The 22,506-nt window shown below is 40.7% G+C and overlaps 1 protein-coding gene across 1 annotated transcript; it reads left to right on the top strand.

The window, feature by feature from the left end:
* The first annotated feature begins 5,412 nt into the window (after window positions 1–5,412).
* PMF1 (polyamine modulated factor 1) lies at window positions 5,413–19,839 on the top strand. The gene is made up of 5 exons (XM_063439040.1): window positions 5,413–5,570; window positions 8,743–8,848; window positions 12,320–12,420; window positions 18,235–18,430; window positions 19,575–19,839. The coding sequence occupies exons 1-5, from the start codon at window positions 5,422–5,424 to the stop codon at window positions 19,626–19,628; spliced, it is 606 nt and encodes a 201-aa protein (XP_063295110.1). The 5' UTR covers window positions 5,413–5,421; the 3' UTR covers window positions 19,629–19,839.
* The last annotated feature ends 2,667 nt before the right edge of the window (window positions 19,840–22,506 follow it).

Below are 22,506 nucleotides of genomic sequence, written 5' to 3'. Positions count from 1 at the left end.
TTATTATGTCAGGTGTAGCAGTGTATACTGTGTGTATATTTATTATGTCAGGTGTAGCAGTGTATACAGTGTGTGTATATTTATTATGTCAGGTATAGCAGTGTATACTGTGTGTGTATATTTATTATGTCAGGTATAGCAGTGTATACTGTGTGTGTGTATATTTATTATGTCAGGTATAGCAGTGTATACTGTGTGTGTGTATATTTATTATGTCAGGTATAGCAGTGTATACTGTGTGTATATTTATTATGTCAGGTATAGCAGTGTATACTGTGTGTGTATATTTATTATGTCAGGTGTAGCAGTGTATACTGTGTGTGTATATTATTATGTCAGGTATAGCAGTGTATACTGTGTGTGTATATTATTATGTCAGGTATAGCAGTGTATTCTGTGTGTGTATATTATTATGTCAGGTGTAGCAGTGTATACTGTAACGGACCGTTTCACACACACGAGGATAAAACCCAGTTTAGGCGATAATCCCCTTTTCTGGAGACAGGCACAGCTACTGCAGAACACCACACTCCCGATCTGGATACGAAATAACACTCCGAACTGGAACAGCTGAACAAGAAAAGCATACAATCGGCTTACACTCTTGGCAGTCAGCTTACAATCCAATCCCCCCCAAGAACGAGACGACACTTCATTTTGAGGGTTAAGCAGGAACTCAAGACTGGGACACCCAGTCTGGCTTTTATTACCAACAAGTACATACAGGACACTCCCAGGGGGAGGATGAAATTAACCAATCACATGGATGTACCTCCCACACATTTCCTCCCCTTAGATTAACACTTAACACAATTATACTGTACACCTTTTTCCCCAATTCCTGGATGTACCCCAAATACATATGCTACACCTCCAAAACAGGTATCCCCTGATAGCCCTTATTCAGGGGGACAACATATGCAAGAATCAGCCCATTCGGATAAATGGTTCAGGAGTTATGGAACTTTAAAGATTTGACCGACCGCATGGGTAAAGTATCCGAAAACAGTTCCATGCATTTTGGCCCTGCGGTCGGTCACAAACAAGGGAATGAAAACAGACGAATTGCCTGTGTTATAGAGCCTGGAGAGGGTTTGAATGAATTCCCTTGTTTATGGGGCTCTTTCTACCGAACGGCGGGTCATTCGGTAGTTTCCATACGAATTTCTGGAAGTATGGAGGTCTCAGCGGTGTTTGCCTAGTCAAGTGTCCGATTTTAGTTCCAGACACTCGACGGCAAAACACCGCTGTTCGGTAGTTTAAGATGGCCGCCGCCACGTGTTTGTTTCCCGAATGGCGGCCACCCAGAGGACAAAGAATACATTACACTGATTGCCAATTACCCGTTTGCAACATTGTTGCAAACTGTAATTGGAGGCACACTTATTCCTGGGTGGTCTGGTTGTTCGGTAGTTTCACTCAATATAATGAATGGAGTGATTCTACCGAACAATCAGGTGAATGCTGCAGGTTAAACTTAACACATGAATACATATACAATATACAGGCAGTACAATAGAACATGCTTCACAGTCTTAAAGGGACAGTAGTCCCAAAATGTCCATCGCTGATTTTAAAGGGCCAGTAGCAGCAATATAAATTATTACATGCCCAAATATAGTTTTTAAAGTGCAACATGTCCAGGGGCCATAGTCAGCGGGCAGGAGGCTAGCAACCAGGCCTCTCCAGTTCACAGTGGCGAAGCTGGTTTCGCCACATATACTGTGTGTGTATATTATTATGTCAGGTATAGCAGTGTATACAGTTTGTGTATATTTATTATGTCAGGTATATCAGTGTATACTGTGTATATTTATTATATCAGGTATATCAGTGTATACCGTGTGTGTATATTTATTATGTCAGGTATATCAGTGTATACTCTGTATATTTATTATATCAGGTATATCAGTGTATACTGTGTGTGTATATTTATTATGTCATGTATATCAGTGTATACAGTGTGTGTATATTTATTATATCAGGTATATCAGTGTATACAGTGTGTGTATATTTATTATATCAGGTATATCAGTGTATACCGTGTGTGTATATTTATTATGTCAGGTATATCAGTGTATACAGTGTGTGTATATTATGTCAGGTATATCAGTGTATACAGTGTGTGTATATTTATTATGTCAGGTATAGCAGTGTATACTGTGTGTGTGTATTTATTATGTCAGGTATATCAGTGTATACAGTGTGTGTATATTTATTATGTCAGGTATAGCAGTGTATACAGTGTGTGTATATTTATTATGTCAGGTATATCAGTGTATACCGTGTGTGTATATTTATTATGTCAGGTATATCAGTGTACACAGTGTGTGTATATTATGTCAGGTATATCAGTGTATACAGTGTGTGTATATTTATTATGTCAGGTATATCAGTGTATACTGTGTGTGTGTGTATTTATTATGTCAGGTATATCAGTGTATACAGTGTGTGTATATTTATTATGTCAGGTATAGCAGTGTATACAGTGTGTGTATATTTATTATGTCAGGTATTTCAGTGTATACAGTGTGTGTATATTTATTATGTCAGGTATATCAGTGTATACTGTGTGTGTGTATTTATTATGTCAGGTATATCAGTGTATACAGTGTGTGTATATTTATTACGTCAGGTATATCAGTGTATACTGTGTGTTTGTATATATGTATTATGTCAGGTATATCAGTGTATACAGTGTGTGTATATTTATTATGTCAGGTATAGCAGTGTATACTGTGTGTGTATATTTATTATGTCAGGTATATCAGTGTATACTGTGTGTATATTTTTATGTCAGGTATAGCAGTGTATACTGTGTGTGTGTGTATTTATTATGTCAGGTATAGCAGTGTATACTGTGTGTGTGTATATTTATTATGTCAGGTATAGCAGTGTATACTGTGTGTATATTTATTATGTCAGGTGTAGCAGTGTATACTGTGTGTGTATATTATTATGTCAGGTATAGCAGTGTATACTGTGTGTGTATATTTATTATGTCAGGTATAGCAGTGTATACTGTGTGTGTGTATATTTATTATGTCAGGTATAGCAGTGTATACTGTGTGTGTGTATATTTATTATGTCAGGTATAGCAGTGTATACTGTGTGTATATTTATTATGTCAGGTATAGCAGTGTATACTGTGTGTGTATATTTATTATGTCAGGTGTAGCAGTGTATACTGTGTGTGTATATTATTATGTCAGGTATAGCAGTGTATACTGTGTGTGTATATTATTATGTCAGGTATAGCAGTGTATTCTGTGTGTGTATATTATTATGTCAGGTGTAGGAGTGTATACAGTTTGTGTATATTTATTATGTCAGGTATATCAGTGTATACTGTGTATATTTATTATATCAGGTATATCAGTGTATACCGTGTGTGTATATTTATTATGTCAGGTATATCAGTGTATACTGTGTATATTTATTATATCAGGTATATCAGTGTATACTGTGTGTGTATATTTATTATGTCATGTATATCAGTGTATACAGTGTGTGTATATTTATTATATCAGGTATATCAGTGTATACCGTGTGTGTATATTTATTATGTCAGGTATATCAGTGTATACAGTGTGTGTATATTATGTCAGGTATATCAGTGTATACAGTGTGTGTATATTTATTATGTCAGGTATATCAGTGTATACTGTGTGTGTATATTTATTATGTCATGTATATCAGTGTATACAGTGTGTGTATATTTATTATATCAGGTATATCAGTGTATACCGTGTGTGTATATTTATTATGTCAGGTATATCAGTGTATACAGTGTGTGTATATTATGTCAGGTATATCAGTGTATACAGTGTGTGTATATTTATTATGTCAGGTATATCAGTGTATACTGTGTGTGTGTATTTATTATGTCAGGTATATCAGTGTATACAGTGTGTGTATATTTATTATGTCAGGTATATCAGTGTATACAGTGTGTGTATATTTATTATGTCAGGTATATCAGTGTATACAGTGTGTGTATATTTATTATGTCAGGTATATCAGTGTATACTGTGTGTGTATATTTATTATGTCAGGTATAGCAGTGTATACTGTGTGTGTGTGTATTTATTATGTCAGGTATAGCAGTGTATGTATATTTATTATGTCAGGTATATCAGTGTATACAGTGTGTGTATATTTATTATGTCAGGTATAGCAGTGTATACTGTGTGTGTATATTTATTATGTCAGGTATATCAGTGTATACTGTGTGTATATTATTATGTCAGGTATAGCAGTGTATACTGTGTGTGTATATTATTATGTCAGGTATAGCAATGTATACTGTGTGTGTATATTATTATGTCAGGTATAGCAGTGTATACTGTGTGTGTATATTATTATGTTAGGTGTAGGAGTGTATACAGTTTGTGTATATTTATTATGTCAGGTTTATCAGTGTATACTGTGTGTATATTTATTATATCAGGTATATCAGTGTATACTGTGTGTGTATATTTATTATGTCAGGTATATCAGTGTATACTATGTGTGTATATTTATTATGTCAGGTATATCAGTGTATACAGTGTGTGTACATTTATTATGTCAGGTATATCAGTGTGTGTATATTTATTATGTCAGGTATATCAGTGTATACTGTGTGTGTATATTTATTATGTCAGGTATATCAGTGTATACAGTGTGTGTATATTTATTATGTCAGGTATATCAGTGTATACAGTGTGTGTATATTATTATGTCAGGTATAGCAGTGTATACTGTGTGTGTATATTATTATGTCATGTATATCCGTGTATACAGTGTGTGTATATTTATTATGTCAGGTATATCAGTGTATACAGTGTGTGTATATTATTATGTCAGGTATATCAGTGTATACAGTGTGTGTATATTATTATGTCAGGTATAGCAGTGTATACTGTGTGTATATGTATTATGTCAGGTATATCAGTGTATACTGTGTGTGTATATTTATTATGTCAGGTATATCAGTGTATACAGTGTGTGTATATTTATTATGTCAGGTATATCAGTGTATACAGTGTGTGTATATTATTATGTCAGGTATAGCAGTGTATACTGTGTGTATATGTATTATGTCAGGTATATCAGTGTATACTGTGTGTGTATATTTATTATGTCAGGTATATCAGTGTATACAGTGTGTGTATATTTATTATGTCAGGTATATCAGTGTATACAGTGTGTGTATATTTATTATATCAGTGTATACTGTGTGTGTATGGTTTATAATGGACACTGGGACTTTTCATGCAGTTTTATTGAATACAGACAAGTTTTCCTATTTATTGCATTGAACCGGGCGGGGCGGGGCTTACAGCTTGACTGACATTCCAACTAGCCAATCAGGGGGTAAACGTCGCTGGTGTAATTTGGCGGGAAGAAAGGGGCGTTTCCGAGAAGACACCTCACAAGATGGAGGTCGAGGAGCGAAATGACGAGGTGGAGGGTGCTTCCGGGAGCTCCCAGGAGCCAGGGCCCTCCGCCGCCGGGGCACCTCAGCGTATGCTGATCTTTGACACCCTGGTGGACAGGTTCCTGGAAGGGCTGGTGGAAGCGGGAAGGTAGGACGCCACTTCGCAATCTGATTGGTGGGATGTGCTTCCCGCTGTGACCTGATTGGACGCGGTGAGAGTGGAACTGGAAGCTGATTGGTTAAAATTAGTTATAGCTGAACTGATGGGGTTTTAACTGTACCTGTGCTGATGAGCTAGCACTCTAATAAAGCAAGGCACAGGGAATATCAGCAATCCAAACACTGATTATATCCCCTGGGCTAAAGAGCTAGCACTCTAATAAAGCAAGGCACAGGGAATATCAGGAATCAAAACACTGATTATATCCCCTGGGCTAAAGAGCTAGCACGCTAATAAAGCAAAGCACAGGGAATTTCAGGAATCCAAACACTGATTATATCCCCTGGGCTGATGAGCTAGCACTCTAATAAAGCAAGGCACAGGGAATATCAGGAATCCAAACACTGATTATATCCCCTGGGCTGAGGAGCTAGCACTCTAATAAAGCAAGGCACAGGGAATATCAGGAATCCAAACACTGATTATATCCCCTGGACTGAGGAGCTAGCACTCTAATAAAGCAAGGCACAGGGAATATCAGAAATCAAAACACTGATTATATCCCCTGGGCTGAGGAGCTAACACTCTAATAAAGCAAGGCACAGGGAATATCAGGAATCCAAACACTGATTATATCCCCTGGGCTGAGGAGCTAACACTCAAATAAAGCAAGGCACAGGGAATATCAGGAATCCAAACACTGATTATATCCCCTGGGCTGAGGAGCTAACACTCCAATAAAGCAAGGCACAGGGAATAACAGGAATCCAAACACTGATTATATCCCCTGGGCTGAGGAGCTAACACTCTAATAAAGCAAGGCACAGGGAATATCAGGAATCAAAACACTGATTATATCCCCTGGGCTGAGGAGCTAGCACTCTAATAAAGCAAGGCACAGGGAATATCAGGAATCCAAACACTGATTATATCCCCTGGGCTGAGGAGCTAGCACTCTAATAAAGCAAGGCACAGGGAATATCAGGAATCAAAACACTTATTATATCATCTGGGCTAAAGAGCTAGCACTCTAATAAAGCAAGGCACAGGGAATATCAGAAATCAAAACACTGATTATATCCCCTGGGCTGAGGAGCTAACACTCAAATAAAGCAAGGCACAGGGAATATCAGGAATCCAAACACTGATTATATCCCCTGGGCTGAGGAGCTAACACTCAAATAAAGCAAGGCACAGGGAATATCAGGAATCCAAACACTGATTATATCCCCTGGGCTGAGGAGCTAACACTCTAATAAAGCAAGGCACAGGGAATAACAGGAATCCAAACACTGATTATATCCCCTGGGCTGAGGAGCTAACACTCTAATAAAGCAAGGCACAGGGAATATCAGGAATCAAAACACTGATTATATCCCCTGGGCTAAAGAGCTAGCACTCAAATAAAGCAAGGCACAGGGAATATCAGGAATCCAAACACTGATTATATCCCCTGGGCTGAGGAGCTAACACTCTAATAAAGCAAGGCACAGGGAATATCAGGGTTCAGAACAGTGGACGTGGCTTATTACTGCCCCCTGTCCTGAAGAACTAGCACTCTAAAAATGACACATGGAATGTCTGGGTTCAAAACATTGGACATTCCTTGTTACTGTCCCGTGGCTTGAAGAGCTAGCCCTCTAACAGTGTTAAAGATCAGACCTGCAGCTTTTGGCAGTTACAGGGACATGCGGTCTTTCTAAAGAGCCAACGTTGATAAACCAGCAGATAGCGGGATACACTATTTGGTTGCAGATCATTTTGTGTAGGGATTAAGGCAACTAGAAAACAGTGGTGATTTATTAGAAATATGTAAAGTGTTCCTTTAGGCACCAAAACAACTTTAGTTTAAAGGAAACTACAGTAAACCTGTATACCTAACACTACAGTGTTTCTGTACTCCGTTTTCTAGGTACCCCCAACCATCTGATGATTAAGTGCTTAAAACTTTTTTTTATTTTTTTTTTTTATACTTCCCTCTTTCGCATTGACTTAATGCTTTCCTATTGGGAACATAAAAGATGTTATACGTCCTTGTGCAAAGGGTCATGGTGTCCAACGTCAACAGTAAAACTCCATTAGGTACCTGGAAGATAGCAACGAGAGGTGGAGTTTTATATCGCAGGGTTAAACAGACAGGCGCACTGCACCCAGACCACTTCAATGAGGTGACGTTGTCTGGGTGTTTATAGTGTTCCTTTTAATGAATCCATTTTACATCATGTCCATGCAGTCTCACAGCTAAGTTCCCTGTCATTTAGGAGTGCTTTGTTAATGCTGCTCTTGACTATGACTTACACAGCCTGCCTAACCACTTCCTGTAAGAAGAGATCTAATGTTTAAACTTCCTTTTTTGCACAGTGTGTTTAGTGTAGAATTTATCTCTTGCACTGTTAATGCCCTGCTGGAGTTTACAGTAGCCTTAAAGGGACACTATAGGCACCCAGGCCACTTAAGCTCATCGAAGTAGCCTGGGTGCAGTGTCCCTGGTCTCTTAACCCTGCAAATCGAGTTTTTGCAGTTTTTAAGAAGCTGCAACAATTCGCTTGGTGGGTTAACTCCACCACTAGTGGCTGTCTACCAGACCGTGTTCTCACACCATGCATTGTCCAGCGTCATCCAAAACCCCATAGGAAAGTATTGTATAATGCTTTCCTATGGGGAAATTCTAATGCGAGTGCCGCCATTGCCGGGCATGCAAATTAGGTCTCCCACGTCGGCTGGCGTCAGTAGGTGAGGAGCAAATGCAGACCCGAGCCAGCCGCGAGGGACATTGGCGCTGGACAGAGGTAAGTGACAGAAGGGGTCTGTTTTGGTGACTATAGTGTCCCTTTAAATGCATACGGTACTGATATATTGGTTAACAGTGTTTACAGCAATGTCACTATACACGGCATCAACAGCATTATGAAATATTTCCTCTTTTGGTACCAAAGGAAGCCTTGATTTTTGTTAGATTGATTCAAAACTGTTTGACATAAGACAGACTCCTCCAAGCACCATAACTACCACAATGAGCAGTAGTGAATTTGCTGGTTAGTGTCCCTATTGTATATCCGCATCGTGAATGTTTTATCAAGTATTTATCACGAGAGAAAATGGCAGAAATGCATGTATATGCTGTTAAAATTAGTTTTAATTGTTTATTTTTTTTAAAAAGCTACTCAAGGTTTGCTCGTTGCTATCGGCGAATCTACAAACTTCAACCAGAAATAACCCGGAGCATCTACGACCAGTTTGTAGCTCAGTTGCAGAAATCCATTAAGGTAACCTGCCTCCCAGATTTGTTGACAATAAAAAGAGAAAACCAATATATTAATTTAGTTGTGTTTCCAGTCACAAAAGGCACTTTAAATACTTGATAAATAATAGTGGTGATACCCCAGCAACTGTACTCCGTGCTCGAAGAAACCCAACACCAGAGGACTATTATAAAGTTTAAGTATATAATAAAACATACAGTAAAATATCTTACTCTGGGCGAGTGTAAAGTGCTTAGGTGGTAAGAATATAGACAAATTTAAAACTAACAATATGATGTAAAGTGTCAGGATTCTAAATAAATGTGGGGAGAAAAAATATAGATCCTATAAAAAGTGCAATTGTGGAAAGTGCAGATATGTACAGAATAATCTGGATACATTAGGACCATTCAACAAATATCCCATAAGTGATATAGTGCTAACCACTTAAAGTTGGAGAATTGTGTACCTTTTAAGGCAGCTATAGCAACCTGGGTTTCATGAAAAGTGCTGGTGTGTAAAATTGTGCATGAAAAAGTGCTAGTGTAAAACGTGTAAACCAATTATGCAAACTTTTTTTGTATTGTGGGATTAATTTTTAGTACAAACTGAAATCTATACAGAACATGCTGAGACCCTCCAATTCACACAGGAGGGTGCTGCAGACATTTTATGGGAACAAACTAGCTAGGAATGGCCACACCATTCCACTTCTAAGGATGTAGATTTCAAATTACTGGGTCTGCACAAGAAAAGTGTTGATTTGGATTTACATGGCTTGTTTCTTTCTGATTTATTATAAAGCAAAAATGATTCCCCATGGTTTTAGGTTGTTGAATATTCCAACCATTGGAAGGGTTAAAGCCACTGTATGCAGAGATTGGACATGTGTCCTTAATAAGGCCTCACTTGATCTTATGCTCATCACTATCAAAGATGTCCGAACAGACCTTGTTGACATTGAACAAAAGATTTTGGATTTAGAGACTTTACAGGCCGTATTAATGGCCTCTACAGATGGATTAAAGCTGCAGCAACAACTAAAGACAGAGCTCTTGAAATATAAAAATGAACTGACACGGTTCAAGAGATAGAAGTTCGAAAGGGTCCAGCAACATTATCAGGACCACCGGGTTTATAAATGGCTGTCCGGAGATTGCCCACCGAGACCTAGGCGTAAGCGCAAGAGAATAGTTCGCCCGAAGGTTTCCACGATTGAAACACCACCTGATGCTACAACTTTTTTAGGAACCACGTGGTGGGTACCATTACAAGGAGCCAGGTACGAGGCGACAAAGGCGCTGAGCTAGGAGAGGGCGCAAGGGCAAAAGCTGGGCCACGGGGCAAGCCACCTCTCAGGAAGTAGCACCCATTTTCATGACATCCATAGCAGACTAAATAGCCCGCGTAAAAGATTTATAACAAAGTCCTCAGTTGTAGGGTGAACAGATTGTGATGTATTTCATTTAGAAATTACAGCAGATAAATATTCAATCTCACTTTGGCCAGCAGATGGCACGATAGATTTAGCACCAGCGATGTTTAAATTCTTAGTCTTAGGCACTTTAATTTTTGATGAGGGATAAAAAAAGAAAATGGGGAAATATCAAATTAATATGCTGATAGAAGCAATAACGCGTTTCTGACAAGAAGAGATTAAAATTAAGCTTCTATAAACAGCCATAGAATAAATTGTAGGACGTGCTGAATGACCGTCTGCTAGATAGACTGCTCAAAACTCACAGGCGCCAGTTCAGCTAATCAGAGCTAAACTCTGAAGCAAGTTTTTACACTCAGCCAATCAAAACGAGCACCTCGAGGCTGTCAGGGCAACAAAAAAAATCTGGCTCCAACAAAATGGTTTAAATCAGGCCTGCACAACCTGCGGCCCCACAGATGGTTTTGAACTACAATTCCCATGATTCTCTGAATAAAACAGCCAACGCCCATGTTTTTTTGAATGAAACAGCCAGGAAATCATGACTGACAGCCAGGGGATCATGGGAGTTGTACATAGTTACATAGCTGAAAAGAGACTTGCGTCCATCAAGTTCAGCCTTGTAGTTCAAAACATCTGGGAAGCCGCAGGTTGTGCAGGCCTGGCTTAGACGCTGAATCACACATGCGTGCAACTTTGCCAAAATGGTCAACAGGTCTCGACCGCAACTGTTGGGCGTGAAAAACCAAGGAAACTCCTAATAGGAGAAATATATATAAAAAGGCAAATGTAGAAAAAATTAATCCCGAAAAGGGCACAGGAAAACTAAAAGCTATGGGTAATAAGAGATGGAGGAAAATAAAATAACCAAATCTAATACAATAACAGAGTCAAAATGAAAAAATACAATAAAATGAATCGTAAAATAAGACATAGTGAAACTATACAAAAAGATAATTGGATTTAAAGAAGTTATTTCATTAAAGAGATGAAGAAAATGTATAAAATCTGATGAATTGCACTTATGTTAGGAGCTGCAAAGAAAGAGCGCTTTAGAATGTTTGCAGAGTCTTTTATAACTTGGCTTAAAGCGGCACTGTCACGCCGATCTTACCTTTCTCATATTGTTTCCTCTTCTTTTCCCCTCACAATCGCTTCTTATTTTCTTCCTTTTCAATCTCGTTTTCCTTTGAAACATAAGACAAAGTAGGGACTACCTTATCTTATGTATTTTTCCTACACTTGACCGTCTTTGACCAAAGGAGGAGCATAAGCCGGCTTTATTTCCTGTGGTTAAATACATTTCCCACAATACTCCCCCTTTCCTCTGTGTTCTCACACTGCTTCACTCGCTGTTCCAAAAATCCTGATGCTAAAATATAAATGCATCTTCATCCAGTGAGGGCAGACTGAGCTCCGCAAGGTGAAGAAAAGCTTATAAAGCAGTGCTGAACAGTGTAACTGCCATTTTGTGTCTCCACCCTCTGCATGGAGACACTGAACTTTCCTCATAGAGATGCACTGATTCAATTAATCTCTATGAAGAGATGCTGCTTTGCCAGGGCTGTGCTGGCTCTGCCCCGGATCTGCCTCCTTTACAGTCTCAGCAAATCCTATGGGACATCATTGTAATTGACTCAGAGAATCACTTATGATGAGGTCAGCCAAGCAAGCAGATCAGTGCAGAGCCAGCAGCAGCAGACTGGAATAAAAGTAAGATTGTATTATATTTAGTGGGGCTAGATGGTGTTTTTAACTCTAGGGTCAGGAATACATGTTTGTGTTCCTTTAATAGTGTCCCTTTTTTGCCAAAAACCTTCACTTGTTTCATTTTTCCAGTGATTACAGATCGTTACCAATATTATTATTTATATAGCGCCATCCGATTCCGTAGCGCTGAACAAAGGGAAGTATCCATTCCTAGTGCTTGTGTATCACACTGATTTTATGCCTTTTTATAATTGCTCTAATGTTTGCACAGTTGAGGCCAGTGGGGAATTGTAAAGTACATTAAGTCACATTTTCCAAAACAGAAATCCATACTTTGTTTCCTCTAGGATGAAATTGAAGAATTAAAAGAAGAAGGGAATCTGGAGGTGCTGCTTGACTCCTTGGATAACCTGGAAACAGAGGCTGGGGGCAGGACAGATCTCGAGTGGTGAGTTAAAGTGACACTTCACGGCCCAAATAAAAGAAAGATTTGAAAGTGTGCGGGAGGTCGTTCCATAATTGCGGTGCTCTGTAGGAGAAGGAGGATCGAGCCGCTTTCTTTTTGTATTGAGGTAGACTAAAGTGCTGGTACTGGATCGGAGGTTATAGGAGGTGGGAACAGCCGAGGAGAGCATTCTGCTCAGGTAGGGTGTGAGGTTCCCAGAAAAGCTCTTAAACACACGGCTGGAAAGATGAAGGCTGCGTCTGGATTCCAGCGACAGCCAGTTTAGTTCTTTTAGCATGTCACAATGGTGGGTCTTGTAATTACATTGTAGCTCAAATCGACAGAACGAGTTATACAATGTATTGAGTGTAATAAGGTGGATTTGCGGTGCAGGTGCATATACTACATCCCCATAATCAATGATTGGCATCAGCATTTCCTGTACAATCCTTTCCTTTAATCTGCACTTTTTGTAAAATAAAGAGAGGACAAACTCTTCACTCACAAAGCACTTCAGCAATTTGAGCTTTAGGGGCCGGGGGTGTCCTGGTGAAGTCTGTTTGAGGGAGAAGAATTACAATTACATGGTAACTTCAAATTAGTCCATTCAGCCAATAAATGATATCTAAATCCCACACTAGGTTATAATTATGAACTAATAAATTTGTATCTACAATGAGTAAAAGATTGTGATTTACCTCTTACACCCTCCCCTCCCCAATGAAACATTTGTATTGAAATTCAGAATTGGTGTTTTTTGCAGAATCCTCCCAGGCTCATCCTCTCCACCCAATAGCCCTTAATCCGTATATAGATAGAGAGATTTAGCCTTAAGTAGTAAGGGCGGACAGGCAGCCGCACAGAGCCCTACCCTTTTTTTTTATTTATTTTTTTTGAAACATGGGTCAGTCTTATTCTTATATGTAGGATGGTAATTCCATCAGCACGGGTGGATTCCCCCCCAGTTAATTTAGAGGACATGGAGGATATAATGAGCTCACTTTCCAGTGTTTTATTCAACTTACCAAAAGCCATGTTAGAGAACAGGAAGACTAATGTAATTTTTTTTTTTTTTTTTTTTTTAATTCTTTATTTTTGTTGTGCATGGTATCACAATAGGCCTGTTCAGCCACAACAGCAGGCACAGGCAGTCATAACGTGATATATGGGTATACAGCACAGTTTTAAGTTTTGTAAGAGAAAATATAACACATTAGTTGAACATATATGGCGTAAGAGTGTCAGCACACTTTCATATTTTACAGTAAAAACAAGTAATTCTAAAAGATAAAACAGGCTAGTAACATGTGAAGGTCTGTAGCCCTACTGGGTACAGACTAGTTTCGCTTGTCTATTGTGTGGGTCTTGGTAGGGTCATCTAGCTTGTTGCGCGAATCATGCAATGGTTCCAGTATATGAAGTATTTACTTGAGACATTTAAACATTGCCTAATTGGCTGAAAATATTATCGCGTTGTCTACTAGCACAGCAAACTGTGCAGCATGGGGTTAATAGTTATTATAAGCTCCTTTTGTTTCTGTGCGGAGGGAAAGGATCAATGTTAAGCCTTATCATTGGTAGGTCTCCTAATACATGTGGCTGATTCGAACTTTATGACCTGTCGATGGACGGCACGGGTTTAATTTTAGATGTGTACTCATGTGTGACACATTTAGCTAAGTTCCCGTGGGTTTTGTGAGGGCCGGTGGTGGTCTCATGTGTGGTGGGATACCCTTTTGGGTGGATGCGCTCTGGGGGTGCGCCTTGGGCCTATGGTGTTAGCCTGTGGGTGAGGGGATAGAGGTAAAGCATAGCCGAGAGAGGAACATAAATTAACACATTACCATAAAAGAAACAAAGGAAAAAAGCAAATTAGTGACTTTAATAGTCCTCTGTGGTAGTGGTCACCCGGTGGATCAACCGGTGTCTGCAGATAGTCCACGGCCATTTAGGTAGTGACCTTCACGTAGGCATCTGGTTTTGTCCCCCTGGGTACAAAAGGGCGCACTGTGTCCGGGTTCCATGCGTGGGTTGCTGGTATCGTGGTGTGTGGTTGGACTGGTTTCAGAGCATCCTTAGGTAGTCCCAAGCGAGGCAGCAGGTCGTTCGCTTCCCGTGAGTCCCGAACAGGGTATGCTACGGTGCCATGTTGGATCTCCATATGTTGTGATTTCCATCTGTATGATATGCCTTTGGCTCTGAGCAGGGATGTGAAAGCTTGTAGTGACCTTCTCCATGTCATGGTATATGCCGAGAAGTCCCTATAAAACGAGAGCTGCATTCTTTCAAAGGCGTAAGGTGAATGGTTCCGGATCGCTCCCATGACCGCTGATCTATCCTTGCTGCTCTGGAACCTCACCAGTAAGTCCCTTGGTGCCAGGCTCGGTGCTTTTGCCGATTTTGGCAGGCGGAACATCCCCTCTATGCCAACCTGTTTTGCCTGCTTGGGTGGCAGCAGCGCTGCGAGGAGTCGCCGCAGCAGGTGTGGTGTCTCAGTCTCCAAAGTTTCCTCCGATATACCTCTTATTTTAAGGTTGAGACTGCGCCTCTGGTCTTCCGCTGCCGCTAGCTTCTGATCAGTTCTAGCCTGTAGTTCCTGCACAGCCCGTTGAAGCTGGGCTGTTTGCTGGATATTTTCACGGGCCTCATTCTCTATGGTCCCCATGCGGTTCGTTAGGCCTCGTACCTCTTGTCGCAGTTGGGCCATGTCGGCCTGGAGGTTCTGCCTAAGTTCCGCGAGGAGCTCCCTCATAATTGTAGTCGTTACTGGAGCAGAGTCTGGTGGAGAGGTGGAGGGTTTTGTGGCCTGCCGCTCCACTGTGCTCCTCTCTGTCATTCCCAGGGAAAAATCATCGGAGATGTCTGTATCTGCATCTGAGCCGTCGGCCATCTTGGGCTCCCCTCCACTCCGGGCCTGGCGCCACAGGTCGCCGATATTCATGCCCATATGTGGTTTTTCGGATCGCAGCTTTTTGGTTTTCTTCCCCATGGCCGGTGAGTCAAGTCTAGGGGTACTTTTCCTGTAGTTTGGGGTGTTAGAAACCCAATTTTGCGGCAATACGGGCGTTCGTCGGCTTGGGGCCTTAGTGACATGCGGCTGCTCGGGTCCGTGGCTTGGCTCCGCCCCCCTAATGTAATGTTTTGCCTACAGCGAACTAATGTCTTGCACAGATAACTGTGTAATCTGTAATCAATGTTAGATTTGTTCTTCATACTGTTACAAAATTGTAAAATAGGTACTATACAGGGAGTGCAGAATTATTAGGCAAATGAGTATTTTGACCACATCATCCTCTTTATGCATGTTGTCTTACTCCAAGCTGTATAGGCTTGAAAGCCTATTATACTACCAATTAAGCATATTAGGTGATGTGCATCTCTGTAATGAGAAGGGGTGTGGTCTAATGACATCAACACCCTATATCAGGTGTGCATAATTATTAGGCAACTTCCTTTCCTTTGGCAAAATGGGTCAAAAGAAGGACTTGAACGGCTCAGAAAAGTCAAAAATAGGGAGATATCTTGCAGAGGGATGCAGCACTCTTAAAATTGCAAAGCTTCTGAAGCGTGATCATCGAACAATCAAGCGTTTCATTCAAAATAGTCAACAGGGTCGCAAGAAGCGTGTGGGAAAAACCAAGGCGCAAAATAACTGCCCATGAACTGAGAAAAGTCAAGCGTGCAGCTGCCAAGATGCCACTTGCCACCAGTTTGGCCATATTTCAGAGCTGCAACATCACTGGAGTGCCCAAAAGCACAAGGTGTGCAATACTCAGAGACATGGCCAAGGTAAGAGGCTGAAAGACGACCACCACTGAACAAGACACACAAGCTGAAACGTCAAGACTGGGCCAAGAAATATCTCAAGACTGATTTTTCTAAGGTTTTATGGACTGATGAAATGAGAGTGAGTCTTGATGGGCCAGATGGATGGGCCCGTGGCTGGATTGGTAAAGGGCAGAGAGCTCCAGTCCGACTCAGACGCCAGCAAGGTGGAGGTGGAGTACTGGTTTGGGCTGGTATCATCAAAGATGAGCTTGTGGGGCCTTTTCGGGTTGAGGATGGAGTCAAGCTCAACTCCCAGTTTCTGGAAGACACCTTCTTCAAGCAGTGGTACAGGAAGAAGTCTGCATCCTTCATGAAAAACATGATTTTCATGCAGGACAATGCTCCATCACACGCGTCCAAGTACTCCACAGCGTGGCTGGCAAGAAAGGGTATAAAAGAAGAAAATCTAATGACATGGCCTCCTTGTTCACCTGATCTGAACCCCATTGAGAACCTGTGGTCCATCATCAAATGTGAGATTTACAAGGAGGGAAAACAGTACACCTCTCTGAACAGTGTCTGGGAGGCTGTGGTTGCTTCTGCACGCAATGTTGATGGTGAACAGATCAAAACACTGACAGAATCCATGGATGGCAGGCTTTTGAGTGTCCTTGCAAAGAAAGGTGGCTATATTGGTCACTGATTTGTTTTTGTTTTGTTTTTGAATGTCAGAAATGTATATTTGTGAATGTTGAGATGTTATATTGGTTTCACTGGTAAAAATAAATAATTGAAATGGGTATATATTTGTTTTTTGTTAAGTTGCCTAATAATTATGCACAGTAATAGTCACCTGCACACACAGATATCCCCCTAAAATAGCTAAAACTAAAAACAAACTAAAAACTACTTCCAAAAATATTCAGCTTTGATATTAATGAGTTTTTTGGGTTCATTGAGAACATGGTTGTTGTTCAATAATAAAATTAATCCTCAAAAATACAACTTGCTTAATAATTCTGCACTCCCTGTATGTGGCAATCAAGCCATGTGTAATTAATTGCTTTACTGGCTGTCCGAAAAGAATTACATTTTTTTAAAAATATTTTTATTTAGATGAACACTGTTACAATAATAATAATAATAATACTGTGTTCTTCATATGGTGATGCCAAAGGGGGGGGGGGGAGAGAAACCCTTAAACCCCCCTCCAAAAAAGAGCATTACATAAAGATAGAATGAAATGCTTAAAAAAAAAAAAAAAGTTGGAATTAAACTGAATGTACAACCCAGTCAAAATATGGAATACTTTCTCTTATACATTTTTTTTCTATACTTAACCAAAAAAAAGCAGAGCTACTGCTGTCAAGCCCACAGCCAATGGCTGAGGGGAAAAAAGCTCTGCCAGTGGAAGGTCTCATGGGATCCTCCATAGACTTAAGTGTTGTACTGTTGCGCATGCACAAGAGTGCAGCACAGACGTTGGCTCCTGCCAGATGAAGCACCAGGAGCTAGGAACAAGGTACAGGTTCAGGCAGGTAAAATTTGACTTTCCCTGCAGCCCTGGACACCAAAAACTGAATATTTGAGCTAGAAGACTAAACTGCTATTAAATATATAAAACTGGTAGTTGTAATTTAATGATGAAGCTACGACTGACTTGATCTGACAGAAGGAAACCGTTAGAATGTTGTTATAATTTATTTATATAGTTTGCAGAACATACAGTGAAAGGAAAAATGAGTTTTCCAAGTTTGGTCCAGTTTGAAATCCATAAAGCTTAAAGAACTGACTATCTCACCGATCAAAACATACCCTATAGATTACATTTAAATACACAGAAATTAGTGACTTTCCTTGGGGAGGGAAATGGGCAATTTATACAGAAGACTGAACTATTCGCTAAGTTGTCATTGGAAAGAGGAAGTGGTGTGGTATGGACATTTAATTACAATATTGAGCAGATAGGAGTGATGCTTTAAAGCAAGTGGTAAGACATGACTTGCCCTTTCGGTGTAAGGAGTCCTGAATTTTCTGTGTATTTCACAGGCGACCTAGCGGGGTGCCAGAGGAGGATCTACGCAGCCACCTGGTGCCATACCTCCTGCAGCAGAGAGAATACCTGCGGAAGATTTTAAAGGAACAGATCGAGGAGAATGCCAAGTTGTCTCAATCTGTGCTTGCGGGGAGAAAGAGGATAGAACAGATGCAGAAGGAGATCGAGAGGAGGCAGCAGGCTTGGCAGGTGAGGTTAGAGGCAGGACCATTGCAGTTAAAAGTACAATATTAGACCAGGCAATTATCTGACCAATTGCTGCTCATCCTAACTTGCTGCTGCTGTAGTGTCAAATTGCAATCACAGCAGCAGGAAAGTAAGATTGAGCAGCAGTTGGTCAGAGAACAGTAGATACATCATTTAAAAATATATAAAGTTTACTCTAATGTAATTGTTTAGAAAGCAAGAAGTGAAAATTTGATGCCCTTTAAAGAGTAAGAGCGTTAAAAGGACACTACAGTCACCAGAACACACCAAAAAGAACAACAAATTACAGCTTATTGAATTCTTTCTGGTGAGTAGAATCATTCCCTTCAGGCTTTTTGCCGTAATCACGGTCTTTTCAGAGAAAATGCAGTGTTTACATTACAGCCTAGTGATAACTTTACTGGCCACTCCTCAGATGGCTACTAGAGGAGCTTCCTGGGCTAGTGCTGCACAGTGTGACTGACATTCAGTGTCTGCACCCCCTGCATGCAGACACTGAACTTTCCTCCTAGAGATTCAATGATTCAATGCATTTTTATGATGAGATGCTGATTGGCCAGGGCTGTGTTTGACTTGTGTCGGCTCTGCCCCTGATCTGCCTCCTTGACAAGCTCAGCCAATCCAATGCTTTTCTATAGGATATCATGTGATTGGGTTTTTATCACCACTTCTGATGATGTCGGCAAAGAAGGCAGATCAGGGGCAGAGCCAGCAGCAGACTGGAATAAAAGTAAGATTTTACTATATTGGGGGGGTGGTTTGGTTTTAACTCTGGAATACATTGTTTGTACTACAACTGCTTTTCTTTTCTGCGTCTTACTACTGTAGTAAACTGTCGCCCTTTCAGAGCTGCAGAAACACAGAAAATATAGTTCTCAATTTAAATGAAAGTTGTATCTTAAATGGCTGGAAACACAAAGCAGGCATTCCTAATAGAGCAAGGCTGTATATCTCAGTCAGTGATCAAATAGGAAGGAATGAATTACAGTCTGCTGGAAAATACAGAGTTCCTGAATAGAAAGGTTTTTTGTGTGTTGCTACAGTTTTCCTGAATTAAGTGTTCTAAGGGTTTCTTAAACAATAAAAGGGTCTTATTAATCTCTATTCAATGTTGTTTGTATTTTAGGAGTTGAGTAAAGTACAGAGAGAGATGGTTTTGTCTATTCAAACCCCTAAGTGAGGACATTCATGGCACGATGGACTTTCAGTAAGGAACAATTGCTCTTACCAAGTGCACTACTCCACGTTACTTCCTGCTGGACAGACTAACACGCTTATCTTTGCAATATTCAGATATTGGTGTGACCAACGGAAACTGCTTGACAAAGTGCTGGATATCTTGTTATTTATATCTAAAATGTTTTACTGTTAATAAAGTTAATTTGCTTTCATGGTCCTTGTACTGCTCCTGCTTTCCCTGAAGTTTTTAACATAAGCCATGGAAATGGACACACTCGCCATTTTGAAAGTGCTGTGCGTGAACATTCAGAGGGACACGCTAATCACCAAAACAACTGTAGCTTGATGAAGCAGTTTAGATATATAGATTTCCCTGCTCAATTCTCTTCCATTTAGGCATTAAATCACTTTGTTTGTGCAGCCCTCGTCGCACCTCCCTTGGCTGAGATTCACACAGCCTCCCTGCACACTTCTTGAAAACAAAAAGTCTAAAGCTTTAAAAAAAATATATATAAATTTAAAGTGCTCTATACCTTTTTAAATATAAAAGACACTTGATATAGTGAATTATTCCCAGCAGCTGTCCTGTTTTTAAAAAGTTATAATAAAGGCTATTTCCTACAAATTGTTTGTGGACATGCTACTTCTACCACCACAGAGATCCATTGTTATGAGCAGGACATAACTGCTCCTTGTTCATGAGCGCTATGCAATCATCCCCTCGTTATATACAGTTTTACATAGTTTACTGGTTTTGGGGGTTTTATTTTTCCTTGACTATTCGCTCCATAAGCATTTTCTTTAGTGATCCTCCCTTGAAGGGATCCTATAGTGCCAGGAAAACAAAGCAGTTTTCCTGGCACGATAGGGTTAATAGGCCCTCTCTCTCCCACAGGGCTGAAGGGGTTAAAAACCCTTAAGCCACATACCTGATCCAGCCCCGGTGTCCCTCGGCGTTAGGTCATTCTTCGCCCACACTCCTTCCCCCACTGTCAGCCGGCTGGGGAGACCTAATACGCATGTGTGGCAATGTCCGCGCTCGCATTAGACCTCTCCATAGGAAAGCATTATTGAATGCTTTCCTATGGGGAAAATCTGACGCTAGACTTCCTCACGGACGTCCAGCATCAGATAACGGACCAGAAGTCCGTTCGGATTCCAGAAGCCCTCTAGTGGCTGTCTGGTAGAGGGCAGACTTAGAGCTCCAATGAAAACATTGAGTTATCTGGAACTGCAATGTTTTAACATTGAAGTGCGAAGGGGTCACAGCACCCAGACCACTTACATTTTTTTTTTAATAAATTTGCATTTTTTTAAATATATTTTCAGCTATTTATTTTATAGGTCTAGCGCATCAAAATGTTATATTTGTAGAATAGTGTGTGTTTTATGGGTCTTTGCAGCACGTAAGATTGCTGCTAAAGTAATTTAAATATTTATATTTACACGCAAAAGCACCATTAATTCACTTTGCATTACACTACATTTTTTTTAAGCTTCCCTTATTTCCTACCTCTTGATAGCGCATGCAGGAGCCTCATTTGTGTGATTTGATTGAAAATGAAGACATTTGCTTCATGTTGACAGTGTGGATCACAGCCAGGGGAGGTGTGGCTAGGTCTGCATAAACAGAAGCAAAAGTGATTTAACTCCTAAATGGCAGAGAATTGAGCAGTGAGACTGCAGGGTCTCTATACACCAAAACTGCTTCATTAAGCTAAATTTATTTTGGTGCATACAGTTTCCCTCTCTCAGCTTTGTAGCATAGAGCTGTCTCTTCTCTCTTGTTTGTTAATAAAAGGAGAATATATAACATTCTATAGATCAGGATCATGACTGACTGTCATGCAGGAGAGACGCATAGCATGGGAGCTCCTTCATTATACCAGTAAGCTCATTTAGCCCGCATAGGGACCAATCCAGCAAAGTTGTTGCTTCCCGACCAACCTGTAATGCTGAGTGACAGTCAGGAGTTCCTTCATCTCACTGTGACAGATGTGGCCTGGTGCCCTCCGTACAGGAGAAGTGGCCGATCTTCCAATCCAGGGGTACCCAGAAGCAGTTACATTCCGGCAAGCACCTAGTTACCCCTCCCCATTGGACCCGCACAGGTGATACCGGTCTACTCCTGCGAGGCTACCCGAAACTAGCACACGCGGGGTGCAGCTATTAAAGCTGATAAACTCATCTGCGACTCACCCAATATGGCGGAGACCACGTGTCTCCCCAACCCCTGGCTGTACATCTGGATATCGAGTCAAGGCTGGATAAGCTTTTACGACCTACGGCAGCAGTTGGAAAGCAGGAAACGCGAACATGCCCCACCACAGCCAACTTCCATAGCTGACCTGCTCCAGACCCCCATCAGGACTCATTGGTGAGAACATTGGCATAAGCCCCACTGTGGCGACAAAGCCAGCGGAGGAGATTGCATACTCAAAGTGGCGCAGAGGATGGTGCAGATGACCACAGTTAGGTCCAAAAGGCTACCTGTCCCTTCTATGTGTTCAGCACTGCTGGCGTGCACTTTGGCTCCAAGGCCTGGAGCATTGCTCCATAGTTATGGACTCGCAGCAGCTGGACTATGATCTACCTCGGAGGGGCAATGGATGAGCTGGGACTGGGATTCCTGCTAGTATGCTTCAATTAATCCCTGAAGCCTTCACAAGGCATGTGCTACTTTTCTGTTTGTGCTTCCATAACGCATGCTATCAATTTATTGTTCATTCAGAATTATACCAGTTTATTAGAATAAGTTACAAAATGTTATGTGTTGCCGGTTGATTTAGCATAACCGGGGGCCTTCTGTGTCTAGGGGATTTTCATGCAAATCAAAAATAAAGAATGTCAAAAAAAAAATTCTCATATCTCAACTCCTC

This window comes from Pelobates fuscus, chromosome 13 (assembly GCF_036172605.1).
Source record: "Pelobates fuscus isolate aPelFus1 chromosome 13, aPelFus1.pri, whole genome shotgun sequence".
NCBI lineage: Eukaryota > Metazoa > Chordata > Amphibia > Anura > Pelobatidae > Pelobates > Pelobates fuscus.
This window is presented reverse-complemented; position numbering and strand designations above follow the sequence as displayed.

Excerpts from the sequence above, each read along its gene's own strand:
- PMF1 (XM_063439040.1), top strand. The coding sequence starts at position 5,422 with ATGGAGGTCGAGGAGCGAAATGACGAGGTGGAGGGTGCTTCCGGGAGC. Across the intron at positions 12,421-18,234 it reads GGCAGGACAGATCTCGAGTG|GCGACCTAGCGGGGTGCCAG; the intron begins GTGAGTTAAAGT and ends TGTATTTCACAG. Across the intron at positions 18,431-19,574 it reads GGAGGCAGCAGGCTTGGCAG|GAGTTGAGTAAAGTACAGAG; the intron begins GTGAGGTTAGAG and ends TTTGTATTTTAG.